Source organism: Lepidothrix coronata, unplaced genomic scaffold (genome assembly GCF_001604755.1).
Source record: "Lepidothrix coronata isolate B3197 unplaced genomic scaffold, Lepidothrix_coronata-1.0 Scaffold84, whole genome shotgun sequence".
Lineage (NCBI taxonomy): Eukaryota > Metazoa > Chordata > Aves > Passeriformes > Pipridae > Lepidothrix > Lepidothrix coronata.
Window position 1 is genome coordinate 600078 of NW_016690264.1, and position 15804 is coordinate 615881.

At 40.5% G+C, this 15804-nt stretch overlaps 2 protein-coding genes across 6 annotated transcripts in view; one reads left to right on the plus strand and one right to left on the minus strand.

Annotated features, from left to right (window-relative positions):
- KBTBD12 (kelch repeat and BTB domain containing 12) overlaps positions 1–15804 on the minus strand; it is a 57631-nt gene that overhangs the window by 33654 nt on the left and 8173 nt on the right. For all 3 annotated transcript variants that reach the window (XR_001875751.1, XM_017820542.1, XM_017820543.1), the window contains exons 2-4: positions 14428–15562; positions 13190–13460; positions 9931–10081 (exon numbers count right to left, since the gene is read on the minus strand). Coding sequence is in view for 2 of the 3 variants with exons in the window: in XM_017820542.1 (XP_017676031.1) it covers positions 9931–10081; positions 13190–13460; positions 14428–15497 (1492 nt within the window). In the remaining variant the exon portion in view is untranslated. The remainder of the gene's footprint in view (positions 1–9930; positions 10082–13189; positions 13461–14427; positions 15563–15804) is intronic.
- MGLL (monoglyceride lipase) overlaps positions 1–15804 on the plus strand; it is a 108901-nt gene that overhangs the window by 5376 nt on the left and 87721 nt on the right. The window lies entirely within an intron of this gene.

Sequence of the window (15804 nt, forward strand, 5' to 3'; positions counted from 1 at the left end):
TTCTCTATGAAAAAAGCATTATCCTCTTCTATGTAGTATTTTCCACTACTCCTTAATGACTTATAAGAGAGGTGCCACTCTTAGGACAGGACACTATTCTCCTAAATTTATCAAGGAAACTTTTAAGAGCTAATAAAAATGTTTAAGTGATAAGTATTTAATTGATTGCTTATCTCACAGGCTTTCTGATTCTACAGCATCCATTGGTATAATCAAAGATTACAGAATGCAAGACAATTTGCTACCAGGGCATGTACAATCTACAGAGTGCAGTGTAATGCAGAGAGAGATTCTCAAGGCAGTTTTAACTGGGAACTAATAGTATTAAAGCTCCCCACAGGCTAATTTGACCCCTTCAAAAGACAGCTTTGTGGTGCCAAAACCAGATTGCTGCTGGTTATCAAGCTGGGTTTTTTAAAATTAGCCCAGGTGTTACTGTACCCCACTGAAAAATATGCACTCACCCACAAGAAAAGTCTTCATTTGAAAAATGAAAGAGCTTCTTGTTCAATCAGAGGAATGAATGGCACCAGTTAGGGAACGCATGCAGCGTGTCAAAAAACAATAACTCTGCTGATTGCCTCAATATTTCAGCAGGGAGGGGAAGGTGAACAAAATAGCCCAGAACTCTTCTAGGAGGATAATAGCTGCTTATTTCTTCATGTATTTTTATTGTAATTTTCTAAATAGAGTAACTACAGGGCAAGATAACTTCAGAAAGAACACAAATAATCAGGTACAAAACTGACACAGCAGTCAGTGGCTTTTTGCAAAAAAAATCCCAACCGTTACCTGTTAATGAAGACATTCAGCTGCTAGTCCAGGGGAGCCATCAGCAAACATTTTTCATATATAGCTATTAGGAAAGTAATTTTCCAGGGCCTATTAAAGCATCTTTTAAAAAATTTCAGAGCTACCATATTCTCAAGCACTTATGAAACCTTAATTGGATAGTTTAAGCAACTTATATTTAACCTCCTTTATTCCTGTCATTATCAGAGACAGCCCTGAATACACAAAATATCTCCCTTTTATGTAAACCCTGCACAGCTATTTCAGCTAAATCAAATTTTATATTCAATTTACAAGGGCAAAGCTAAGTTCTCAGAAAAAAAAAAAGGAAAAATCAGAGCAGAATAAACTTTAATTTTCAAGCTTAGAAAAAGAACATTCTGAAAAACAAGAAATCAAGAACTTCAACCTCCTGTCGCAAAGCAATTCTAACATTAAAATATTGTTCACAAGGAATCTGAGGATATTAGGCTCTATGAGCTCTGTTTTGCTGTGTTCCCAGATGCACTAGCTGAGAAATGCTCCTCTGAGACAATATAGTTTTTCCTCTATGGAGACTGATGTCTCAGGACTCTTTCCAAAGAAATTAATACACAAATCAGAAAAAAAAAATCTCAAATTTAAATCAATTCACATCGACAACCAACTGGAGGAATATCACTTTTACCAGGCTATTCATCATGTACAATGTAGAATTTAAATTGGCAGGAAAAAAAAAGCTTTCTGTGTCAGACAACTCAGGCCACTTTCTGATCCATCACTGAAGACTGCAGATAACCCTGTCCCACAGACTTCTTCATTTAGATTTAGGAAACCATTAGGAGGGCAAGTGGAGACATAGGGAATTACAGTTAAGACCACTAAGATTGTCTTTATCTCATATTCTCTGGGTAAAGCAGCAGAACAACTGAGCTCATACTCCTACAGGAACCTCTTCATGAAATGGGGGTAAGCTTTAGGAAGCTAAGGCAGGGTGCAGAAAGAGGACAGAGGTGCTTAGGTCATTTGAGGAAGACTCTTGTACCAAATGACCTGTCAGCAGTGCATGGTGTACTTGCAATTGTACCTTAAACCACCCAGAGCTATAGATGGGGTCATTTAAACACACCTGCTGTGGTCACAGCCTCCTGGGAGCCCCAGCAGGTGTGCCAAGGGCAGCAGTGGCTATTTCCATGCCCATGGTCTGGAATTTATGCTGGGGAGGGTCCTTCATTAACCCACATTCACAAACAGAGTAGGTGAATTCAACCCCACCTGGCTTAGTTCCCTGCATAAAGCCCAATTACATGTCCTTTGTGCAGGGGAGATGGATTTCTCACTTGGAGTTTCGAACATTTTTGTCATTTTCACATTGATCACACAAGAGGATTTAATCACAGAGCTCAGACTTCTCCTCCTGTCCCTTCCAAATGCACCCTTTCAACACTTTAGGCTTTTTACATTATGCATTTTCCCTAGGAGATATTTCAGATGCCACCGAAGGACTAAAAAAGCCAGTGAAGCCACCTTTGTGTTCCCAAATCCATTAATGCTTGAGAGCTTTCTATATCACGCTCGGATGAGTCTGCAATCAAACATACTTTCAAGGGCACTCTGTAAGCAGTGATTCTAATGGACTTTAAATTTAACATGAAGCTCCATTAGTAAAATAAATATATAAATAAAATACATGATCTTTATTAAGAAATCAGGATTGAGAAGACAAGTCTTTGATGCAGGAAGGCAAAGCGGGGTAGGTGATGTGATTAGTACATCTTCAGAATCTCAATGAGGCACAGTTCTGTGCTGTGCTCTACCCACACACTGCTCGTAGCTGGCTGAAGGCAAAGCACACAGCTTTGGCTCAGGTCAGCTGCCTCCCTGGCCCCATGCTCGTCTGAGAACACCAAATGCAATTTGAGCCACATAGGCTCTAATAACAGCACACCCTTCCACCACTTAAGGGGAAATGTCTATAAAGGATGGTGAAGTGGTAAAGAGTCACTGGTAATGATTAGTTCAGCAGGTGCAAAGGCAATACTTCTATAGGAGTGAGCCTGACATGCAGCTGAGCTACAACTTATAGGGAACATTCCTACCCACGTGCACCCAGTGACTTCACCAATGTCACTGATACTTGTAAAAGCAGGCACTGGCACAGAGCAATTGCACTTCTAAGGCGCATCCACACCAAACTCTTTTGCAATTAAATTTCCCATGCAGCTGGGTGCAACAAGGATAATTTTCTTTCCTACAGGAAAACCACACAGCTCCAAGTCTAGATTGCTTTTTGCATAGATAGAGCCGCTGACCAAAAGTACACCTACAAGGTGGTTTAGGGTCCAGATAGAACTGAAAAGAGCTCTCCATTGAGACTTGGCAGCAGATTTCATACCACTTTATTTGGTTCCTCCACTAACAGGCACCTGAAGTTAGACATAAAGTACAGTCTCTCAGCCAGAGCAATAAAGGAGAGAACAACTAGAGCAAAGCTGTTTTCAAAAGGAAGGTGACCCAGGTAACAAGCTCACCATCAGGGCACAGCTCCACAGAACCAGGGACAGGCAATCGCAGAAGGTCCCACCAGCAGCTGTCAGGCAAAGACAAGGCTACAAGGAAGCACTGACTTCCCAGGCCTGTGTTTAAATGGTGCTCCTGGACCTATGGGCAGAGGACGTGGGTGGAGGCCCCAGGTGATGCTGATCAAGATGCTCAAGACCTATTAGTGCCCTCAGGGCACTGACATTGTTATTCTGTATCATATAGTCAAGCCCTCAGACCATAATACCAAGCAATGTGTGTTCTTACTACTGCCTCTGAATTTTTATCAAAGGAACCCGGGGAATGGGTAAAAAAAAAACCAAAAAGGAGTAATTCTCCAACAAGCAAATGAAATCCAGCTTTGCCTCCTGTAAAATAATTCACTATTAAATCGATCTCTGGAATGCACAATGGATTTAATAGTGCTAATCTCTTAGGTAACGTTTCCCTTCATTAACAGCACTCAAGCTGAGTCTCAGCAGTTACATTTCTCTCTCTCTCTCTCTCTCTCTGCAAAGCGGGGTTGCATAGCTGGTTTCTCAGAGAAATGAGGGAGCCATAAAGCCCTGGCAGGCACATCCAAAGATGAAACCGAGGAGCACTGTCATTCTTTACTAACCCAGAGCACAGCAGATGAGGTAATGCAGCTTGTAGAAGACGTGAGGGCAAAAGATTGATTAGAAGCAGGGCTGAAAAAAACCCAGATGATTGTCTTCCTAAACATGGTCAGTGTTTCGGATCCAGCTCCATTTCTCATGAATTGCCTTTTCCTGATTTCTTTTGATAGTCCCAAAGAGTGTAGAGAGCATTTCTGATCTAATCTATCAGACCAATTTTTTGCCTGTTTTTGTTCCTCCCTGCACACTAAGGAGGCTGTTGCACAGGTATAACAGAGCAGAATCAGGCCCATAAGCTGCTACTTGTCACAAGTCCAAAGCATATTTATAAATAGACAGGTTTATTTTAGAAGAAGTTGTTATTCAAATGCACAGTTAATACTCAAGCATGAAAGCTAAAATGTCTCCTTCCAGCCCCTCCCACACACACTTTCTTTTCCAGAGAAACCCCAAAGTACATATTCAAATAAGCATTTTATGACTGAGACATTCAGTATTTAATTGAACTTCATTTGACTGCTTAAAATTTTTGAAAGAAGCTCACAACAAGAACTCAGGGAGAAAAAAAACCAAGTTGTAAGAGGTGGGATGCCAGGCTGAGGAGGATAACTGAAAATTCTTTGGTTTCTAAATCTTCCCTAATAGGATTTCTCATTTAAATCCTTCTATACATTCTTATTTATAAGGTAGAAATTATATAATGATAAAAGCAACATATGGTTAAGGATGTCATGGTGATACAACATCTTTTACCAGTGACCTGTATTTCAGAGACAGGAGTTCTACTGAGTGTGTTTCAACATAAAGTAATGAATATGGCATTCAGATGGATTCATTTGGATACATTTTCCTAATTTGTATGTTGGCTGTGATAAGTTTTCAGAGACCTGGCTGGAAAGGATATTTTTTTAAGCAAGAGATTAAAATGCATGACCTTAAATAAAGCCCTCCCATCTGGTTTTCTTCCAAAAGTGTCTCAATTGCCTCTGTCATTAAGAACACAATACTGCTCTTTCTTGGGCTTTCCAACGAATACAGTTATGTTCCTGGGAAAATATGGAGAGAAAGAGCTGAGACCAGTCAAATGAGATGAATAGGAGAAAGGATTTTGAACCTTAGGAAATGCTGTTCATTTACTTATGAGGATTATGTATGGTGTATAAATAGCATGAGATTCTCTAGGAACATTACACAACAAACAGACAATTACATTGCAGGACTGCTGATTAAGACACACGGTACAGGTTCCTGAACAATGCTATTACTCAGACCAAAAACTCTAATCTATCTCTCATTTTCCATCAGTGTGACTCTGGAATAATTCCATTTAAGTCATTAGGGTTTTACAGGCTGAAGCTGCAATTAGGCTGGGAAGAGGTTTTGGACAGTGACTACATACTCTCTGTTCTGTGCCAATAGGACTTCTCAGAAATTAACACTTCAAAGGCTAAGCATCAGATTCTGATCTGGGTTAGAATAAAATGAGCCTGACACCACACAGTTGACATTAGCAGACTACTTAGTACAGATTTACACCTGCATGCATGAAAGCAAAAATTGGACTTGTCTGTCAAAGAAACTGCTACTGCACCTTATTCAAAGCTAGCATTATGTATCTTCTTTCTGCTTCATATTTATGATAGAAATTACTTTCATACATCAGGGATATTAGAGAGGATCAACTTTCTCTGCAGTGATTTTTTGTTTCTGTTCTAGAGTCCTCAACGTGCTGACACCTGTATAAGTTATGTAGAAAGACAGAGATCCTGCTGGAAAGAGCTGACACACTTACATCACTTAACGACTTTGTTTCCAAGACTTGCTGGAAAAAATTCTCATCTCTCTGCAACACTGCTTTATATACCCAGCTAGAGCTATCTATGTCTTTATTTCATGTTTTTATTTCTGGGAAGCAGGGCTTGGTCCTGAAGACATACTGAAGATATCTCACTTTTACCCTTTTACCTGTTTCCTTTTAGCCTCTCTCCCTTTCCTTCCTCTGTCCCCAGCAGCCCCCAGTGGATCTTCTTAGCTGGGTGCAGACTGCAGGAGGCCTGTGGAGACAGTGCACCCCATGAGGAACAAGTATGATATGAGAAGTGGGGGATGCTTGTGGGGATGCCATTCTATGCTTCTGAATGGCCTCTTCACTGAGTGTCCCCTCAGTGGGGACGTTAGATGTTCAAGTTCTGTGCATACAGACTTCACCATGGGGAACCCCCATTTGGAGTGAGGAGGGGGATCGATAGCAGTGGTAGAGACTCCACGAAAGTCTCCCTCTCATCTATAGCACAAAAGCTTAGTCATTATGCCTGAGTACAGACATCTCTGAGCCACTACATGAGAACAACCTCTCCTCTTCAGAATGTGTCTTTTTGCACAAATCACCCTTGACAACATCTTTCTAGACTCCGAGTGCTCAACACCCTTTATGAAGCAGGGTGATGTCCAAGGGATCCACAGCTTTGAGGAGCCTGCTACGCTTTTACTGCCCTCATGACAGTTGCTATTCTTTGCTCTGTCACTGTCAACCTCTGTTCTTTCCATTGCCATTCTCTCCTGAATGTCATCTGCATGATCAAGTACCACATCAGCCAGATTAAGAACATTTTCACTGCTTTCCTTTCAATGTCACGAATCTCCCATTCACCTGGCTGGGGTTACCATCACAATTGTTTCCAAAGGAAAACTGGACCCACCCGACAGCCCAGCAGCCTGACAACTCACAAGGTAACAAGAACTTGTCACCATGGATAAACTGTGGAATGTTGCTTTTCTGTGTGAGGTTCTAATTACAGTTGGCAAGTGTGAGTTTACAGCTGGATATGAGGCCATGTGTGATAGCAGCAGAGTAAGATGTCAATGTCATGACTGTATCACTGTTTCCAAACAGAGTTTGTTTGGAAATTGCTCCATCATTTTAAGAGGCCTTGGAAAATGCTTTAATGTCTTCCACAGAGTTTTCAGATCATGATGGTTAGCATTTACCAACTACATTGTCTTCTTAATTTTAACAGATAAATCTCCATTTCCACGCATACTCTTACAGATGGATTTAAACCAGAATATTCAAATACAGAATTTGTTGACAAATCATTTTTGGCTCAGTGTCAGGCGTGTTTTTCAATTTAAAATGTAGTTGTAATATTATTTGATTTCCTAAGAAAACAAGACTTATGCAATTACCCTCACTACAGGTGTGTTCTCTATCTGCATTTACATTAGTTTCTTTACCTTTCATAGCTTTTGTGCCAGTTGCCCAGTTTCAGCTAAATTTTGCAGACTGATGGATGTTGAAGTCCTCACAAGGTCTGTGAAAACAGGCAATCAAGAGTTTGCAAAAGCAGCCCAGACCTAGGTCAAAATGTCTTCTCTGCAACTGATATTCCTGCTACCTGATGGTAACTCATTCGTGTCTGCACATGCCGCAGTTACACCTTGAGAAGATGGAGCATCAGAAGGGAGGCAGGCTCAGAAATGTAATGGTAAAAATAGCCCAATCTTTCTCAAAAATCTGCTCCCTGGAGCAGCGTGTGAGCTTAGTTACCCTTGGTATAAATCACAAGCAAGTTTGTCCATTACAGTGAAATTACCCCAGATTTACACTGTCAAAACTGAGAACAAACACTGCCTTTATGAATGCTTAACTAGATTTAGTGGCAAGAGTGAAGGGTCCACTGCAGTAAACTGTTAATCTCAGCATTAAGTGTGTTGGTTCCCTTAGGAATAGGCTGGAATAAGGAGTGCCATGGGAAGGTATGTGAACCAACAAAGTGATGGAGACAGGTCAAGAGCCTGTTACAGACCATGTGCATATTTGATTGTTAGCAAAGATTTTCTCACACATACACAAAAATTATTGGTATTGGCTAGCATGTAAGAAAGAATTCACGTCAGTGTTCAGCTCCCTGAATACAGCAACACTGCCAGCTATAGATACAAAACCAAGGCTTTTTATTTTTTTAACATTAGCAAAATGCTTCTGCAGGTCTGTGAGACCATGAACTTGCCTCAATGCCATTTAAACAGGCACTTTTCAGATTTAATGCTGTGCTTTGTGTTTAATCTGTACATTTCATTACTGTAATTGTTCAGATATGCTTCTTGCTTTGTGAGATTTGAGAGAAGAAAAGGGATGCAGTTTTCCCTATTAGCCACTCCTTTTCCCTGTCTCAGTGTCAGGCTTGCTGTGAAGAAGACTGTCAATTTGTTTTATCACATGCATCCCAAGGCGGCTCCTTCTTTTGCTCCCTGACTCTCTTGTGTCATCACAGTGTTCAAGGTCTTGATCTTGGAGCACTGTCTTACTGAAATGCATGAATGCAGCCTTTCTCTTCCCAACTATTCCAGCTGCTTCTTCTGCCCCATTAGAGCATCAATGTCAGTATAAATAATTATATATATTTAACCTTTTACAAAGGATGGAGTTTCCTCATTTCTGAAGCACCTTTGAACCCGGGCAGCCAACACTCTTATTATTTAACAGTACACTGACATTCTCTATCACTAACCTTTGACAATAATGATATGATTTTCTGGTTGCAAAACTCTTCCATATGGGCTCCTTTCACCCTTCCTCCTGGTTGTGACTATGGGCCTCTCTCAAGACACTTAAGAGAAAGAAGTTTCTCTAAAAGAAGACAGATGCAGCATTAAAGCCACTTTTTTCTTCTACTTCAAAGATGCTTTTCTTACATACACCCCCTGCAAAACACTTTCTGTATTACATGCAGGGAACAAGCTCTGCTTTATCGATATTATATAAAAACCCAGACAGAAACAGAACACCCCATGCAGGAGGTGTATTATGTTGATAAGACTATATTTTTTGTTCACTTTGATAAGCTTGTAAGCAGGAATAGTTTGAAGTAGAAGGGATTTAAATGTCCCAAGGTACTGATGAGATTGCTGCCTTCTTCATGTGTGATGCTGTCCATGAGACCACAGGAGAATGGAAGGGTGTGAATCACTCACAGCCCACTTGTGGGTTACTTGACTGTATGAGTTTTTCCCTCACTTCTCCAAGAACTTTCCAGTCACACATCTGCCTATAATCCTTCTCTCTGTTACTTGGACACCTCTCTGACTCCTATTCCCCTTCTAAGATGCCCCTTTTAACTTTTTCCCAATATCTGCAATGCCTTTCTTCTATAACTGTCTTTCCCTGGGTTATATCTTCGTTTTCTCTTCAGAGAAATCCCTTGCTTGCCACCTTCTGCGCTGTTTGCCAGTGTTCAGAAACAGGTGATGTTCTCTCTGTTAGCCTGTACATAGGCTGGGATGGGACCAGGAAGAATGGTCTTTGGGAAAAGGGTCCTTTTATGGATTTACTGCAGAACTGAGGAACATGGGTGGGAGTCATTTGGGACAAAAGGTTTTGGGGTAGGAGATTATTGAACTTTTTCACACGAATCAATATTTTTTGTCAAAATTCTGTTTTGAAACAAAAAAATTGAAAAGATTCAGTAATAAAATGACAAAACGAGAGATTCAAGTTTTCAAAAGAATGCACTGTATTGAGGTGGGTGGAAAAAAAAGATTTGTTGAGTTTTATCAGGATATAGAAATAATTTTGGTTTTGATTTGGAGATTCAAATTTTCTTTATCCTTATGTCACTCTTTCATGGTGCTGAGTATGTTCCTTAGCTGTTCAGTGCTCACTTGTGAAATGGTCCTCACAAGGCTTCTCTACTCACCTTTTAAAATCCATTACTATTTATAACACACACTGATACCCTAAAGAAAAGTAGCTTAAAAAGTGAAGTATCTTTGTTTCATTAATCCAGAACACTAAACATTCACTTAATTTAAGCTACCTAAATCAAAGCAGGAAGAAATAATGAGGGGAACAGACAACTTTAGAAAAATACCACCCATTTAGTCCAGCGTACTTTGCCCTACAGTACATAACAAAGGGTGAGATATTTCACTTCACAGAGGCAAACTGCTGGAAAGAAGAAAAAGTCATGGTACTATCTGTTAAAAATCTGTTTCCTCTTACCCAAGACATAAATCTCCCCGCTGACTACGGCTGTGCTGAAGCGGTACTTTGAGTACTTCATTGGAGCTCCTTCCGTCCATTTGTCTTGGCCCGGGTCGTACCGAAACGTTCTGTTACTTAATCGATCCGGCTCATCGTCAGGCTGATCCATCTGTATGAAATATGACAGCCATATAATAATACAACATTTGGAGCCCTCTGCACATGCCTGCATGCAATTAATCACAGCAGACAGCTCGGCAGATAAATAGCATAAACACATCAATTATAGCCGCAGGGGATTGTACTCCCCAGGGTTTAACAGCACCCGTGGCTTGTGGCTGGGAGTCCACTGTAGAAGGCAAAGGAATAAGTGGGCATCTATATTCTGCAGCAATAAAGCTGAGGATTTGGGTAATAGCAATATATTCATGGTCCCAGCTCGGGAAGAATGTACCCCTTTCACAAGGCTGCTGTACAGTCTTAATAATAATGAGGGAAAACCAGTCAATCTGTCTTTTTTTTTCCTTGCTGAATGTTGAAATTTATTCCCACTGTTACTCAGACCATACCATGAGTCTCAGTGAGGTACTTTCCTGGCCTTTTTCAGGCCTATATAGACACATAACTTATTCTAATAAACATTTGCATATTTATTTAGTCAGTCTAATCACAGTAATGTTGTTCAACTACTGTAACTTTGATGGTTTTCATAATAAGCTCCTAACTCCCTGCAATATCTTTGCTGCCATAATACTCCTTTTATATTCACTCCTACTCCTCTTGTTCTCTCTAATCTTCTTCCCCCTTCTCCGCCTGTCTCATACAATGCAGGGAACTCAGATTATGTTTTCTGGGTACAACACCCTTGAATGTAAGCAGTGGGATGTGGGGGGAGGATCCAGAAATATTTTGGGTTGAAAGTTTTCACAGAGAGAGTGAGAAGGAGAGAACTACTTTGCTTGCTTGTGATGGTGTTATATGTGTTCCTGTTTTTCTTCTTATTTTTCTTTCCCAAAAGACCTTTCCAACACTAATGCCATGGACAAGATAGTAGGAGGCAAACTACAAAGTAAATATATAGCCCCTTGGTTACTCTCTGTAAGTGCCCAGGGCATGTTCATTCTCCATGGTAAGTGTGAAACACTAATTTATTCACTGAAAGGGGGGTAAGCTGTGTGTTTTCCACACAGACTAAGCATATACTTAGGAGCAGGCACCATTTGACATGCTGTAAATTCATGTCCAAGCTCATTTTTTGTGGTAACACTTGCCTCAGAGTGCACCCTGTGCTCTTTACGTACAGAAAACATAACTTTCAGCAGCCCTTCTCTGTGTCTCAGGGGTCTGGAACCTTCCTCTCAGCCTCACCGAATGCTTCCTTCTGCTTTAACAGCCCCCAGTTACCCAGACTGGAGTTGCTTGGGTTTCTGACTCTGCTGGCACCAGTGAGGCCAGACCAAAGCTGAGCGGAGCAGTGCTAATGTGAGCAGAGCCCTTGCCCTCCTAAGCTGTCATTTGATGTCCTGGCTTGACTTTGTCTTGTCTTGTTTCAATTACAAAGCCTGAAAGGGAAGGGAACATGTATTTATCTCTGTCCTGTAATGGACACGTGCACTCAGGGCACTCTGTCAATGCTGCATCGTTAGTGTTTGTTCAGGATCGACAGAACATTCAGTGCTGTTCAAACAGAGGGACAACCCCTGCCTTGGAGAGCTCATTTGCTTTCCCAGTGCAGCTGTGGTATCCCCACATACACAATCGCTGCATCTGACAGGAGGAAGATATATAGTACCAGAAGAATTCAGCATTCTGCAGTGCTGGTCTTAAAGCACTTTTTTGAGAGCTTGAGCTAATTTATTCTGATTTGTTCTGGTACACCCTAATCTTGCAAAGCTGTGGGTTTTAATCAATTACTGTTAATTTGCTCATCTCAAACCTATTTATATATAAACTCAGACTCCCATGCATTGTTACTGATAGTACTTGTAGGCAGGTATCCAATTTAGGTGGTTTTTTTAAAACCATTATTGGCTCAAGATTCCTGACTTGTGCTTCTAAGCCACTTTCCCCTCTCACAATCTGTTCTGGAAAAAAGCTTAACAAAGCTGGTTGTCTGACTTCAACACCTATCTTTGTTATATGACATATCTTTCAGTTCAAGTTTTTTTTTTTTTACAGACAGACTATTTCTACATTAAGTGTTTTCATATTTTAATTCTTTAAATAGTGAGATACCCTTGCTCAGTTGCTTCTATATCAGAAATACTCTCTGATCTTTCTATTGTCTCCCTGGGGACTCCTGCACTCAAAATATCCAAAGAGATGGAATTCTTGTTAGCTGAATGCATCTCCCTTTTAAATACTTTAATTTATTTCAAGAGGATACAATCCATTGAATTGTGATGACAGTCTGAACATATTGCTGTCAGCAATGAGGATTACAGATGCTCCACTTCATTGTCAAGTAACTGTGGGACCTTATCCTGAACTCTCAAATTTAAACTGCACCAAGCAGTAAATAAAAATGGACTATGCTCCTAAAAAAGATCTTTTGCACTGGGAGCAACTGGAGAGAGCATGCACTGCTCCTGACATCCATCTTCCTTGTAGCACAGTTCTGTACATTCCCTGTACTACCAAACATGTTACCTGTGGCCCTGCAGAAAATTCCTGTAAAAACTTTACATGGCCAAGCAATACAACTGAAACAAATTAATGGTTTGGTTAAAGGACTCTGTTTTCCAGAGAATGCTTTGACTTTTCATTTAAAATGTAATATAATTAAAATCGAATAAATTAACTTTAGTTAACCAAGAAAGCTTCCTGAGAAATTGAGGTGAACTTTAAATGTCATATATAAATCTGCCCCTGAAGTGTACCCGTGTACATGCTTTTGAAGACAGGGCACAGTAAAAGGTGCCTGTATAATTAAATACCATTATTTATGATTTCTGGAAAAATTAAGAAGATGGTAAATAAGGAATAGAAAGGCTGGAACCCATGATGACACAGGAGATATATTTTAAACTCTTGCTCACTGTGCACATCTCTATAAATAAAGAACTACCCTTCCTGAAGTTGGTATTTACATCAAGGATGTCACAGATATTGTTCTTCCTCACCCTGTTTGGTTTTCCTACAAAAGACCAAAGGAATGTGAGTAATTTATCCTTCTGTTATCACTGATGTACTTTTCCCATGCAAGAAGCACTGTAAAATGACACAACGCTGCTTGTTAGTGCACAAACCAAACACAGTAACAGGCACATTTCTCAACCTGTGGTGTCCATCCACCCAGCACGTACAGCTTGTTCTTCACTGTCACCACCACATGGCATGCCAATGGTATTGGAAGAGGTGCCGTGCCTCTCCAGGTGCCTTGCTCCATGGAATACTTCTCCACACAGTTTGTGACCAGATACTGATTTTTCACTTTCATTTGCCCTCCTATTACGTAGAGGTCGTTGTGGACAGTGCCCAGTGCGTAAAGCTCACGGAGCTGAGTGGTGCACAGGCTGTGCCAAAACTGGTTTCCTCGCTGGTGGTATCTGCAGGAAAATCCAGAGTTGTAAATGCTCTGGTTCACCGAAATCCCATCAGCTTATCTGGAAGCATTACCCCCGTAATCATCAGTGTTTGCTCAGACAATATCACAATGGCAAGAGGAGCTTTCTCCTTCACAGAGAAGTTATAAAATTGAGCCCTATGTTAGCAAGATCAAGCATTTTTAGTGTGAGGAATTCTAGGTGTCCTTTCAAAGATATTTGACCCTAATTAAGGTAAGAAGCCCCTTATTTCTGCGTGTGGTGCTCAATCACAGTTTCCACTGAAGTTAGTGGGAAGAGAGAGAGCTCAACTCTGCTGAAAATAAGGCTACTTCAGCTGACTCAGTATGGATTTATTTCCTTAAAAATTTAGGCATTTGTATTTGAAAATGCTGCCACCATTTTAAAGTTTTATCTTTAATCCAGAAAATACCTGGTTTTCTTTAAAATAGATGCATCTGAAAAAGACATGAGTAAAAACAGAATGAGAGTTTAGAGATATCAATCATTATCTTTAATCTATGAAATGCTATCATCAACATTAACAGAGAATTAAGTTTTCTCTGTCTTACTGGACTCATTGGGTCATTTGCTTGCCTCATTTCCATCTGCCAGTGACCTAGAAAAGAAGTATCCTTGGAAAACATTGAGATTTGAGTAAGGAGAATATAAAATCCACATGCATTGATCTAATCAAGCTCATTTAAACAGAGAGAGAAAGAGTAAATCCATAAGAATAAATCCTCTATCTTTCAGGAGAAAATGCATCAAGATTTGGTTGTATGTATATAATTCAGTGATACGAAAATAAATTGTGACAGACTGATTAAGGTAATCAAAATCTCTGGGAAAAATAATTTCAAGGACAGAACGCTTTGTCTAATGGACTTTTTTTTTTTTTGTCCCCAGAAACATTATTTAGATTTAAAATTTTTAAATAATCAGGGATTTTCTGACAGAAGGTACACACCTATAAATTTCAATGTTCCTGGTCTTTTGTCTAGACATTTTGACAGCGCTTGCCTCTCCTGCCACAATGATATCATTTTTCTCAGTGACAACACCAGTACAAACACATCCTAAACCCTCTCCATACTTTGGAGAGGAAATGAAGTAAGTCTTTCGTGTTGCAGGAGCGTAACAAAAACTGGCATCAGCATAGCTACCATGTCTGGACCTAATACCGAGAGAATTGTTGCCGATGCAGAGCAAGAGATCAGTGGTTTCCATGCCATATCGCAGGCTGAGGGAAGGGTGGCTGGATAGTTTGATGGTTTTCAGTGCTTCCTCAAACATGTCATTGCATTCTGAATTGCACAGAATCATTGTGTTCCTTTTCCGGGCTTCCACAAGAAAGGAAGGGCTGATGAGTACCAGTCTCACTTGCTTGAGGAGCTCAATAAGGTGTTCCGAACGTGACTTTCTGCTGTGCTTGACCCATCTAATGACAAGGTCCAGAATGCTCTCCTCCCTGGAAATATTCAGATCGTCTGACTTTATGAGAGCCATCAGCTGCTGGAATTCAATCTCTAATATTTCTTCCTGCAAGCTCACCTCAGCAAAATGCTGATACAAGTATTTCCGTGCTTGGTCACACAAATCTTCTGCCCCGATGTGGTTCGCAAAGTAGTAGATGCCCACACAGTTGGAAGCATCCATGTGGTCCATCATGTACTTCTGACACATGTTGCAAACATCTTCCATCTGCATGAAATACGCGGCCAGTGCGACAGTCTGCACGTTGTGATTCGTGAGGAGCAAATCCGCACTGTACATGTAGTGGAGGATCGTGGACACGCTCTCTGCAGAGATGTCATACAGCACCACCTCCCTCTGCGTGCATTCAACCAAGCCACAGGTGAACATGGCTTTGAAATAGGGACTGAAGGCAGCCAGCACCACCTTATGGCAGGGGAATTTCTCACCTTCTGCAACGAGCACAACATCAATTATTTGTGTCGATTCCTTCATTCCCTTTACTTGTTCTAATAAAGTCAAGCTGTGGTGCTGCTTCCTTTTCTCCTCAGCCTTGTGATCCATGGTTGACCTTCAAACTTCCTCTCTTTAGATATCCTCAGAATTCAAGGTCTTCATTGGGAATGTTTCTAGAAATAGAAGCATAACACTGTCAACAGGAACAAATTATTGGGCAAATGAATATTGCTGTTAATATCTAAAGATAGTCATTCTGTAGGGTGTGATATAAATCAGAAATGCACAAAAAGTATGTAAAATTATGGTGAGGTCTCAGGTTCAATATCTCCAAGAAAAAAAATAAGAAAAATCAACACTTCTAATGACCTTCAGTATTCAATACCTAACCCCAAGTTTTGTGATTATTTAAAGA